Raw genomic sequence first — 13998 nt, 5'->3', positions numbered from 1 at the left:
TCTATTAAATAGCACTATGAGGCTTCAGATCACATTTATCAGTCTATTCTCTTTAGTATGAATATAACAGGAAGACAGACAAGACAGAATAGAGATTTATACTCTTTGATAAATAATCTGCTTACTTTTAATCAACTACAAGTTGGGAAAATAGCCAGAAAAATGAAATTGTTTGAAGACTTATTTTATGTTCTGTATCCAGGATAATGTGTTTTAGATGCACAATCTGTTAAAAATTAAAAGATGTGAGTTTGATAGTGAAACCCCAGATGTTCTCCTGGCAGTTTCTTTTGGGGTGCTGTTTATCTGCAAAGCTTAGACCCCTTGTCAGTGTACTGGGGAGTGCCTGTGTAAACATTCTTGCTTCGCCTGCTCCACGTAGTCGTTTCTTGTATCGTATTTCTTCTGACCTCGCTCTCTGAAACCAATTACAGAAGATCCATTTGGACTGTTTCTATTTTCATAAGAAGCCTAGGCAGGAGTGTTTTTCTCAGAGATGAATATCAACATCAAATATGCTCCTGAGTGCTTTGTTATTTATGTTTCAGAGAGATTTTGTAGCCTTCAGCTCTCAAGAATGTGTCACGCTGTGCTGTTTATACATTGAAGATATTAATGGGCATAGATGTCATTTTTCATTTTAATGTCTCAAATGCAACAGGCTGATAGGTTAAGCATTCCTATTTTTTATGGGGAGCGTTTTGAATGATGTCTGTTTTCCCCCCAGATATACATACATATTTACATAGGGGAAAAAAGAGTCACTTATAAACATTAGAATTCTCAACATTTTGGTTTTCTGGTTATCGCTAAACTGTGCTCAAGTAATTTTATTTTGATTGAGTATTTTTAGTGTTCCTCCAAAAAAAAGAAGAAAATAAAAAATCGGATGGGTTTTCTAACAATTCACAAAACTTTTCACCATAAATTAATTCTCACAGTGACCTATTCTATAGAATTACCTTTTGTGAGTCTCATCACAACATAGGTTAATACCAAGTTATACAAGTGACATGTCTGAACTTTGCTCTCCCTACAAAAGTTTAGCTTATTTAAAATTGTGCAACAATGCTGAGAGTTGACATTTTTAATAAGTATTTTAGAGAACAAAATGCACTCAGTTCTAGAAAACCTGTTTCTTACACCTTTGCTGCTACCAAAAGTGTAACTTGAATCTACTAATAAATATGTTTATTCTTTTCTCAAAATATTTAATCTTATTCCATTTTGAGAATATCCTGTCTTAATTCTCTCTAGCATAGACAACTATGTTTAACGCACATCCTTAATTGAAAACCAATGTGCTTTTGGAACTCAAACTCTGTTTGGTTGCTTTTGCTCTCTCCTTTACTCATTCAAAAAGGGCTCAGTGTTTACTAAAGATATTTTGTAAATAACCCTTGGGTTTCTGTTATAAATGAATTCTCAAGGAGGGGTGAACATATGACACTAGACGTAGCTGAAACTTCATGAGGACAACTGACATTTACCCTTTCTATTCATCAGTCTATAATAAGCAAGTGATTTTCAAATTAATGATTTGTGTAACTCAACACAGTGCATATATTAAGGAAAGTGTTTTACTTTATAGACTTTCATTTTTTTAATAGTGACAATAATCAATTACAACGGTGAGACAAGTATCTTTGAGCAATTGTTGAAATTTAATCCTAAGGTACTATCCAGAATTTTGGGAATAAAAATGTCATTTGATGTGTGCAGCTTGGATGTAAACTGCCAGGGATTTCTACTTGTGGGGTTTAAATCATGTAGGAATGCTTGGGATTGTTTATTGTTATCCCACATCTTGTGTTTACATAGCAATTGTTACTGCTCCCAACAGAATGTGGAGACAAGCAAATGGCTGTTGTTTTTCATAAGCACTTGTATTGGAAGATGATCCTCAGGTATTTTAAGGATACTCTAAGTGCATATTCACTATAAGGAACTAAAGAAGCAAACTTTAAGCAGCTGATCTGTTAAATGAAGTGAAGGTGTATGCATCTGCCTAGCCATTCTTTTGTGAGCAGAAGTTCTAGTACATCTGGTTGTCTAGTATGTTTCTGTATCACTGGGATTCACACAAGATAATGATTAATGTTGCTGTTGAGATAGAGAGATACAATTCAGAAATGCAAGTAAAGTTAAAAAATTGAACCCTAATCTTAGGAACCACACGAATGACTGATTGGGCTCTCTTACTGCTTTGAGATGTTTGTTAGTCCAGTGACTGGGGAATTGATTCTTCAGTTACTTGTCTGCAAAAAGAGAAACCTAGAATTGACATACTCTAAGATTTTTGTCTAGCTCTAGAATTTTGAAATTGTGTTAGTAATGACTGACCTGGTGACCAGGATATTGCAAAGGTTTAGAGATCTATCAGGCTTCAGTGGGGTGTGTAAGAAATGGATAATTATCTATAAATAAGTATGCCTTCTTTCTGTGATACCTATTATACTAACTTTAAAATTCAAGTATAAAAGGATTATAAAGTCTTTCTTGTAAGTTCTTAAAAAATGGAATTGCCATCTTTACAAGTGAATGTAATTCATTGTTGTATTAGGTATTTTCTTAGAATTTTATTCATTGTTAATTTAGATTTATTTCTTTGACAGAATAGAGGTCTTATGGCACACTGAAATGCACACTATTCTTGAAGCCAGTGACCTTGAACAAAGCATTCATAAATAGTTTTATGGCCATAAAGCAAATGACAATTTAGACCTTATTGTTTGCCAATTTGTCAAAATGAAGGGATCATATTTTATGATATCTAAGGTTGCTTTTAGTGTGGATCATTTTTGTTCTAAGATTCTAAACAATTTTTATTAGAGAAGTATAAGGAAAACAACATTTCACACAGATATAAGGGAGAGAGACCTCAAAGAGGAGCACATGTGGAAAGTAATTGTTTTCATTGTTTTTCTGTTTTTAAGTTTTAACAAGTATAGCTCAAGCCACACCATAGTAATATCAGTTTGAAATTTGCTTCTCATAGTTATTTTTAGGTTGCAATTGAAAGGGCAAATGTATATCATAAAATTTTGAGTGGAATTTTCCAGTGAATGCTATGATAATAATATGACTATGTAATTAATTTTTTAGTTTATTCCCATACTGAATTGTGTAAGTTGCTTAATCTCACTGACACTGACTTATGCCATCCTTAGCAATGCTTAGTTTGAGTTGTAATTACTTGAAAAGTTTTTTTAAGCACACACACACCCCCAAAAGGAAAAATCATCACTATGTGCAAGTGTGCTTTCAAATGCAAAAGCAACGCTTGACAAAGGTGCTAGATCCTGCTATGGGAAGACAAATCAGTGCTGTTAGGAGAGGGTGCCAGTGCATCCAGTTTGTTTACTTTGGCTTCTGTGTCTGCCTGCCTTCTCAGAAAACTTGCTTGGAGCCAGACTGTAGCAGCCCTTTCTCTGTCTTTTCATAATTGATCAGGGGATGACTGCTTTCCCTGAGGGTTAAGACGTGGCAACTTTTTCTGTTTGCTCAGCATCTCAATGCAGTAGTTCAAACATTGTTCACACCAGCTGGCGTGTAAAGCCATATGCACATCTTGTCAAAGCAACTGTTGTCATGGATACTAGAAACTCACTCAGAAACCATATCATTGATCCCAATCAAAATTGTACTTATTATCAGCTCAGAATCTTAATTATTACAGGAGAATATTGATCTGTGTTTTTTTCCACAATGGAAAAAAATTATCTTGTATTCTGAAACAGTGAATAACAGTGACTGATTTATATATCCAAAATATTTCATCACTTCTGTTCATGGAACTCAGCTCTCCAGAAAAAAATAATTAAAATTTAAATAAAAGGAGCTTTCATAAACTTTTGTTAGTATTAATTTAATGGTGCTAGCCCTTTAAATAATGTAAAATATATTCTAGTTTCTGGCACTAGTTTATGTAAGTCTTTTAGTCCATTCACCAATCTGTCCCCTCTCTAGGAAAAGGCATGCTTACATTACTTTCTTATGTTGTTTTTTTTTTTTCCTGAGTGAGTAAGAAAACATAAAAATAAATGAAAACATCTTCTATTTTGATTGGTATTCTGTCACAGACAGAAACAAACCTGATTGGTTGAGTGGTAATTTCTTTGTTCTCTGATTTTGCTAAGAATGCAAATGAAACCCACTCAATTTTATTTGGCATTAAAACTGCACTTTATTTTGTCAAAGGAGAGGGGTTTCCCCCCCTTGAGTTGTAAGTACAAAAAAAGTGTTTTTAATCTTAGTGAAAATCCTTATTAATTCACTTTCAAGATAATCTGATGTTGATTTGTCAAATTTAATTACAGCTTCCGGTAACACTTGAAGTCTACTGCTTTTGCTTCAAAATTGCAATACGAAAATGCAAATTGAACGATAATTTGAAAGGGAGGGGGCATTTTAGGAACACTCAGACTTAAGTTCTGTGGAAATGTGGAAATGAGGTTATTGATGCAGTTTGTGGTTTTTTTCTTCTTGAAGCACTTTCAACAAATTAGATTTATGTCCTGCAGGATTACATGCATCTGCACAATTTTGAATAAATGTGTCTGCGTATGTTTTGTGATTATTTTTTTACATATCAGAAGAAAAAGGAATAATGATGGAATAAAAAGGAGAAGGTTGATGGTCCTCATTTATGTTAAGTAAGGAACTACTGAAAAGCCATTCCAAGTTTTAAAAATATTTAGCAATTTTCTCCTTTTTCCTCTCAGGCTCTCCAGGCAGCAAGACAACTTCTGTTACAGCAGCAAACAAGTGGGTTGAAATCTCCTAAGAGCAGTGACAAACAGAGGCCATTGCAGGTTGGTAATGCATGTCTGTCCTTGAGACCTGATCTTAATGATTTTCACAACAATAATGACAGATGTGCAAAGCACATTCTATTTATATATGAAAATAGAGTATTTGCATATACATGTAATATTAGCTCCAAAAGAGAATTCATGGGATCTTTGTAAAGGGGTCTTTACACATACTATTAGCATAGATTTCCAAAAGTTTCCAAGTTCATTCTGTGGAAAAAAATATTTAGGAATTTAGTTCATGCAGACATAAAATATTTTGTGTAAATTCTTTTGTGATTTTAATGGTGTTTTATTCACTAGTAGGTTAAAATATGAAAAGTAAAGCAAAATCATGGTGAAATGGTGTGGAAGGAAGCAAAACAGTCTTAGGTAAAGCTCTGCAGTAATGTTTAAGTGACAAGTGACAAATGCATAAATCCTCCCTGATTGAAAGAAAAAAATCTGTGAGTTTGCCAATGACCTGTTACTTTTGCTACAGTTATAAGAACACATTCTGGAGTTTGTTGGCCTTCCTTACTCTATTTGTCCAGGGGAAGTGATGTATTTATCCATGCTAAAAAAAGTTGTGTTACATAAATATAACCATTTACATGTAGTCTCTTAACCAAGATATATGGGGCATTTCCTTGGGGCAAAATATATTAATCAGGTTACCCAGTAGGTAGAATGTGGAGTTGGAGTGACATCTCTCACAAGGTTTCTCAGAGCTTTTATATAAATAAACAATACTTTCTCCTGAAATATTTGTTTTATATATATTTGTGTCTAGTAAGGCAAGCTTTGTTATTGATCACACAGTCATTTCAAGTAGCTTTATTTTAACAAGATATTCTCTTTTTAATGACTTTAACTTTTCATGTTTATGTATGTTCACAGAGGTTAACATCTAACTTTCATATGATGGTGTTCTGTGTCTTAGATTCTATTAAGAAAACAAAGGACTACTGATCCATATAAGCCAGAAATCTATTATAAAAAAAATGCATAGGCCCTAAGAAAAGCTGATATGAAAGCACATTTTCTTTGGAAAAAGGTCCTTGGTTGCAGGAGAAGAAAGATAAGACTACAAGGAACTCAAACAGTGTCTATGGGCCACATTTCTGGAATGACTGTAAAAGCAAAAATGTCTCATGGAAACTTCCAGAATTTGAGATTATTTTCATCATTTCTATCTTTAGAAAAATTCCATAGTATTTTGTTTTAATTAATGAGGAATCTTGGGGAGGACGTTTTGTCACCATCAATCATATCTCTGTCCTAGTTACCACAGTGAGTGCAACACTGTCAGAGTTATCTGACTCCATGAGACTCTGTTGCTTGACGTAACAGGGACATTCCATACAGCAGAATGAAAGAAGACAGCACATGGGGCACAGACCTCCAGTATAGCTTCAGGGAGGGAATTTTACTTTCTTTTTAGTGTGGAAAGAAGTGATTTTGATGTTGACAACATAAGTCAAGGATTGGAAAGAAGTTACTGTTTTGAAAGTCAGATAGTACTATTATCGAATTTATATTTTATATTTCTTGACATCATAGAGGATTTTCAGTTGCTTCTTCCTCTTCAATGCTCAGTCAGTAGATGTGTCTTTCCTTGCTGGGTATCAGGGTGTCTATGGAACCAACAATTTGGCTCTAGTTTTTTTTTTATTTCTTTTTTATGTTATAGTTAAACTACAAGTCAGTGTTTGATACTCTGCTTAACTAAAATGCATATGATTTTTAACTTATTTCATTATTATTTATTTCTTTTATTCACATGTACAATGTGGCTCTGAAATATGACTTTGTTCATGTCTCAACTGTTACATAAATCAGTGCTGAGCAGAAATCCTCCATTTCCTTGGTTCATCATGAAAGGCTGGTAAAAATCATTGTAGTATTTAGCAACTGCAGCTGCTAACCATACTGGAACTTATCCTTGTGCCACCTGTATTTTGTGTTTCATGACCATATGAATCTGCTCCATGGTGTAGACTGTAAGACCACAATGCTTTAGTTTCATGTGTTGCTGTAGTGGGATGATTATGTAAAATGTCACAGGAATGAGAAGTCATTTGTTTATGAATGAGAAATTAGAACTAATGAAGACTTACTTTTTCCCCAAAATACGCACTGTAATTAATACAATGTGAAGCAGAAATTTTAATATTTCATGGTACTTGATAAGCTTAGCAGTTGTAGACATGAAGAGATTGTATTGTAAGTCTAATCAAAATGTAGCTGTATTCCATACTAGCTTATACATCTATTTTTAAACAGAGTTATTAGTCAACACTCATCTTGGCCTCTGCAAATATTATTAACATGAATTGTATTTGTTTTCAAAACTGGAATGTATTTGCTAGAATTTTTAATCATGTGATATGAAATTAATATTTTAAAGTGTCTTTATGTCACTTTATAGTCTCATAGTCTTGTTTTTTCCTAATAACTCAGAGTTTAACAAAACTTTTTTTCATATAGTTGATATGTATTATATTTTAAATTTCTAGAGTTTAATTGAAAAAGCTGAGCACCCTTGCAAGGCATGCTATTTGATGCTCATGAGCAACAGAGCTTCCTGACATGCCAGTCATAATGCCTTGGAGGACCAGAACAGATGCTTTTTTATTATTATCAATTAAAAAATTAGCTTTCAAGCAGATGTTTTACAAAGTCTGAAATAAAATTAAGGTCTGATAACAATTCTTTGATGGTTCAAGTCACAAGAACAATATGCAGATGCTTGTTTAACGTTCACCTGAATTTGTTGAATTATTAAAAAGTGGGGGCAGATTTGAAAGGTGGAACGATACCATCAGTTTTTGTCAGAGCAGTGTTCATATTCTGCTTCCTTTCATTTATGTTTTCCCATTTCCATGATAGAGATGGAATAGATATTAGCACATGTACTAAATAAGGAAATAAACCTATGATCAGCTTCATTACCAGTTTTAGTCATGACCTCAGTTTCCCTTGTATCTGAATATTTATGATTAAAATATTTTATACGTTCTATTCATTATATGATGACCCAATTAAATAGGTCCAGGCAGTAACTTTATCTGTTACATGATACTGACAAATAACTTACAAACATTGAGATGCACAAGGCAGCTGATGTTCACCTAAACATCTTGCATTTTTACTACGTCCCAGAAAACAATCTTATTAAAAAAGCAGATTATGATCTCTTTTTTACATGTGCTTTATTTGATTTTATTACTTGCATTGCTGACACATGATATACTTATAGTGATCCATAGTGAGGAAACATAGCCGACAAAAGTATTTAATGGTTTCAATTTCATGAAATGAATTTTTATGTTATGAGGGATAAGCACACACACAGTATTCATGCACACTTCAAAATCCTGAAAGTTAGTATTTTTGTGAAATATATGAACAATATCTAGCTTTTGACATATTTACTTCATTTAGTTTAGATCTGAAAACCGGTCGCATTATTGTTCTTGTTACGTTTACAGCCATGAGACAGACTTGTGGTTCTCCAACAGCTGTGCAGTGCAGAGACGTAAATTTAAGGTAAATGCCATTGCTATGCTCTCTCAGATAAATATCAGTATACAACATTGTAATCACACCTTCCCTGAAGGTTCAGATCTCATATAAAATATCTGTGTTCTGTAGGTGATTAAAATTATTAATTTTTATAAGTATGCCTTAACAATGAAAGAGTAGCAGAGTTGAAAGCAAAAGTGAATTCACCAGAAGAGTCTTATTCTGACTCTGTCCCAAAATCATTACACAAATGTGAAGAAGTCTCTTGACATTCTTAAAGACACTGGACAGATTAGCTAAATATAAAATGTCATGAACAAAGGTATGTTTTATTTTTTTAAGAAAATGATGGACATCTTGAGTTTTTTAACCTGATTATTTCAAGGACCAAAACATCCACTTACTAGCATGACACAACCAGAAAATGCTTTGGAATCAAATGATTAAATCTCATGTGTTAGGAAATTATTGTTCTAATAAAACACTTTCTAACATCCAAGGGCCTTATATTTCATTAAATGGAAGGCAAAAATACTATAAATTGCTTTATTGCTACACAAAAATATATTCTTCTGGATATGTTTTTGCAACCTACATTTAAATGTTGTGATATAATGCAATTTAGCATCATTTATCCCATGTTCTTATCCCTCAAATCAAAAATTGGTAAAATTCACATCAGCAGCAAAAATGCATTCTCATTCTATAACCAACTACTCACTAATTCATGTTCTCTGCCAAACATCAGGAATAAGGCAGAAATGTTCTGATTTTCAAATTAGTAATAAACTTTTGGGAAAATACTAACTTTATGGGACACAGAACTAGACATGACTGAGGATGCTTTAGGTAACAACAAAATTCTACTTATGTATTAGTAAAACATAAAATTAAACATTTTAAACATCAGTTCTAATTGTAAGAATTTGGAATATTTTCTCAGATAAACAGTATTATTTGAAAATTTTTGTATAGTTTCACTAACAGAAATCATTGTGATATAGAAAACCTGAAAATAAATTTAGACAGTTTTCCCTGCTATGTCTTTGTCTCTACAAAACATGCAATGAGACAGGTACATTGCATCTTGATCATAAAATGACTAAAGGTTTAATTTATGCATGCACTAGCCCATGCTTGTATTATTTTGATTTCCATCCTGGTAGAAAACTGTTCTGAAAGGCATCCTGAAGAGGCAGGTCGAAATTAAAACCATTCTTTAACTAGCATATGTTTCCACTGGTGAGCATGCTGCTTGAAACTGACCTCCTATAGAATAATATCTGGGGTGTCTAACCTATCAGCTCCAAGTGCATTGTGTGGAAAGTTCCCCATAAGGTCAACTCATGGCATGGAGAAGGAAGAAAGAACAAGTTTCCATCTTGAATTTGCCTTGCATCAGTAAGAGGTCAGACACTTAATTGTTTGGATCCCATTAACTCATCTCAACAGTGGAAAATAAAATCCTGAAAAATTGTTGAGTAAAATAAAAAGAATACTGGATATCTTGTATAGCATAAATACTTAGGCACTAGGTTAATAATTCATCATCTTTGCAATAGACTCCAAGACCTTGCCATTTAGATCTAGGACGTATATGCCATAGTACAGTTTCTGCCATTCATCCATCACTTTTCACTATTCCAAACAATTCTAATGAGCTAAAAAAAAGTTCCTTAATTTGAAAAAAGCAATTGTGAATGTTTAGGGACTGCCAGGGATGTCATCTGTTACAGGTTACTCTGGTTTGTGTGTTTCACATTGATGGAATACAACTCCAGTTAATATTTTTCTCTCCAACTAGACTGCCCTGTTGCAGCAAGAAGTAATGGTTAGTGTTGACTGTCAACTTGACAGTATCTAGAATCACCTAGTGGACAGGCTGCCAGGAATACCTTTGAGGGATTATTTAATTAGGTTAGCCTCTGGGTCTGCTTGTGAAGAATTGTATTGATTTGGTTTATTAAAGTGGGCTTGGGACCAGATTTGCAAATAAAGGAGGAAGGTATCTAATCACCAGAGTTCATGTTCTCTGCCTCCCAGCTGTGGGCACAATATGCCCATCCTCATGAACCTGTTGCCATGCCTACCCTGCCATGATGGGCTATGACCAGGAACTGTGAATCAGGATAAATGCTTCTCTTAAGTTGTGTTTTGTTAGAGTTCTTTAACACAGCAAAGAGAAAAGGAACCAAAACAGGAATCATGAATTTTCAACTCCAATCTAATGCCTGGCTCAGTCCTTGGATAAAAAAAAGGACATCAATGAACATGTGGTGAAGCCATTCATTCAGATAAGATTGTCATCTGTGAGAGTGAAGTTGGGGGGAAAGAAAGAACCCTCCTTTTATTCTGTATGGATTATGTGATTATCGTGTTACTACTCCTCAGGGACTTATTATGATACACTTAAAATCATACTAAGACTTATATCCAAAATACTAGATTTTGGGACAGAGAGGATGTGGCACAAAAATTTGAAAATCAGAGGCTGAAAAAAATTGTCAATTAGGCTGCTTTATCAGGGAGGTGTTTACAAAAGTTTTCTATGTTGGGTGTATAGAAAATAAAAGTTGGGCTGGGGATGTAGGTCTGTAGTTCAGAGTTTTCCTGGCATATGCAAGACCCTGGGCTCAACACCTAGTACTACACACACACACACACACACACACACACACACACACACACACACACACACACACAGAGTTGGCTTTGAAGAAAAGGAATTCATTACTGAGATAAAGCATGGGCATTTTGATGGAGCAAATTTTAATTGATATCATCAAAGATGATGAGAGAGGAAATTTTGAGACCTAATTAACAGTGGAAGTAGGTAGTAATGTCTGAGTAGCATAGAAATGCCATATCACAAAAATAAGAATGGGCTGAAAGGCTTGCTTTAGTTACTTTTTGTGGCTGTGACTACATGCCCAACAAAAACAACTGAAGTGAGACCAGAGATATGACTTAGAGGTGAAGAATGGAACCATGTTTGGTTTTCAGCATCCCCTTGTATCTCATAGCTACCATCAAAACAGGTCAGGAGACTGAATCGCTTTTCTGGAGCATCCACACACATCTAACTCTTTCTCTCTCTCTCTCTCTTTCTCTCTCTCTCTCTCTCTCTCTCTCTCTAATAATAATAATAATAATAATAATAACAATAATAATGCTAAAAATTCTAAAGAAACAACTGAAATGAAGGAATCTATGCTTGCCTCACAGTTTCAAAGGACTTAGTCCATGGCTATTTAGTTCCATGTAGTTAGAGCACTATGACTTTTGAAGCATGTTGCAGTTGCAATGGAAGTTTGTTCATGTTATGGCTAGCCAGACAGTATATAACAGTGGGTGTGGGGTATATTCAAGAAAAGACGCAAAATGAAGAATAAAGGAAAACAGAACAATCACCTTAGAATTTGAGTTATTGAGGAAGATCAGGAAAAGAAAATTTTTTTCAAAAACAAGGTTTGTCTGGTGTGGAAAACTATGCCTACCAAAAAAAAAAAAACAGTACAGTGTTTAATTAAATTAAATGTTGATGTTTTTATTCCCCATTTTATATAGATTGCAGGTAATTTTTAAGATCAGCAAGGCCAATATGGGCAATAATGAATGGGAACATTGTACTTTCAAATTAATGTTCACAAGAAAATAAAGAAATTAATAAATGCACCTTTACTTCTCAGGTTGCTGCAAAAGAAAATTCATATAGCATAAATTAAATATGGTAGAAAATTGCTTTCTCGGAGGTTAGGTTTTCTCCTTCCTTAACTACGCAGGTACTTGTTTCTTTCTGTAATCTGTTAGGATTCTAAGTACATATTCCCTGGCCTTCTCTACCTTAGCTAAAGTGAAAGAAAGAAAGAAAAGAATAAAACACTAATATTGTTATGGGACCTCTCCATAGGATTTAAGACTTAGGCTTTGAATTTTATCTTAAGATGTTTGGAAGTGTTGTATAAGCTCAACTGAATGACAGCATGATGAACAGTCTGAGTACACGATTAAAGACAAAAAGCAAAATTATTTAGAATTTCATTTCCATTTAAGGCTTTGTTTCCTATGTGGATTCTATTCTTATCTATCAGCCTGTGTGCTGCACTGCACTTAAGTTTCCTAAATGCCACCCGGCTACTTCATTTTCTCTGCTGTATTCTTTCTTCCTTTGCTATGTGTTCATCATGTAATCTTTTCTGTTCCTTTGATCTCATGCGTAGGAAGGAAAAAATTATAACTAATTCTAACTTAATCCTAAAGAGTATTCTAGTCATAATTTTATCCGTAAATGATGAAATTGTGTTGATTCTTATGAGTCAGTGTCCAGTGTTTTATTATTATTTTATTTCATCCAATGAAGAGTTTCTGTAACAAAAATTTAAGATATAGTTTTAGTATGAAAGTAACCCTGTTCTTGATTCTGTCTGTGACTTAGAAGAATCTAGACCTCGAATCATTTTCATGATACTAGAAATATCCCCCTACTTAAATTTATGAAACATATAGATCACTAGAGTTATGCGATCATTTAGTAAGTCTTTAGTAATTCTCCCAAAACTTTAAAATGAATATCCAAGCTGTGATTTCTCAGGACAGTTATATTAGTGACCAGCTCTTCTAATGGTATCTTTTTGCAATGTAAATTATATCTGTTATACTAATGCTGGATTTGGTATCACAGAATTGAAAAATATCAAACAAATGTATAATAATTGGTCTTTCAAAAGTATTTAGTCACTAACTTAATGTGAAAATCATATAGGCTCATTGTAAGAATGTAGCTTGAGTTTTATGTTAAACTGTGATTGGGGACTAAGGTACTTTTCTCAAAAGCACTAAAAGAATGATAATAAATTGTTATAATATACTGGTTTTCTAAAAAATTAAATTGCACTCTTTGTTTAGATAGGAAGAAACTACCCATGAAAAATAATTACAGTAGACCCTTGACATTTACACGGTGTGTATCCTGGGGTCTTCAGGAAACTGAAAAGTCCAGAAATTTTCATTTCAGAACTTTCTCGTGAGGGTGTTCAGCCCTCCTTTCAAACACCGTTCTCCTTCTCTAGCAGAGTACCATGGTTCTATGCAAAGTGCTACACAACAACTGTTTTTACAATATTCCATAGAAGTTTCCCCATTGTTCATCTTGATCTTTTAAAAATCCAAAATTTTAAAGATATCCTAGGTTTACCTGTATCAGTGAGTCCACGTCGAATAGACAGGTGGAGCAGCATTAGTGATAGCAAATTCAGGAGATTTAGGTCTTCTGTGGAAGAGGTCAGCACACTGCCCAGCCTCTTGGTGTATTTGGGTGTGTCATAGCTAGAAAAATTATGCAGGAATCAGACATAGGAACTTTGGAAGCATATTCAAATAATGAGATGGGTCTTAAACAGCCAGGAATTTTAAAGCTCTGATCTACTAGCTGTTACTAGCTGGGAGCATTCAATGCAACCAAGTAAGTTCCCATTACTTTCAGCATTGATATAGTATATAGAGTTAAGAGCCTTCATTACCTTGTATAATCTCCCTTTTTAATTATGAATTTCAACTGGCTTTCATAAATTATCTGAGAAGTCTTAGTGAAAATTTTCTGAGTTGTCTTTAAGGGTACAGGGTAAGGCTGTGACTTAAGAGCACAGAGGCCTCACAGAAGGGTGATAAATGATTGGAG

The 13998-nt window shown here is 33.9% G+C and overlaps 1 protein-coding gene across 1 annotated transcript in view; it reads left to right on the top strand.

Moving 5' to 3' along the window:
- The window catches only part of Foxp2 (forkhead box P2), a 522314-nt gene that overhangs the window by 362064 nt on the left and 146252 nt on the right, over nt 1-13998 (top strand). The window contains exon 5 of the mRNA XM_027389931.2: nt 4725-4814. Within this exon, the coding sequence (XP_027245732.1) occupies nt 4725-4814 (90 nt within the window). The remainder of the gene's footprint in view (nt 1-4724; nt 4815-13998) is intronic.

The sequence above is a fragment of the Cricetulus griseus genome, assembly GCF_003668045.3.
Source record: "Cricetulus griseus strain 17A/GY chromosome 1 unlocalized genomic scaffold, alternate assembly CriGri-PICRH-1.0 chr1_0, whole genome shotgun sequence".
NCBI lineage: Eukaryota > Metazoa > Chordata > Mammalia > Rodentia > Cricetidae > Cricetulus > Cricetulus griseus.
This window is presented reverse-complemented; position numbering and strand designations above follow the sequence as displayed.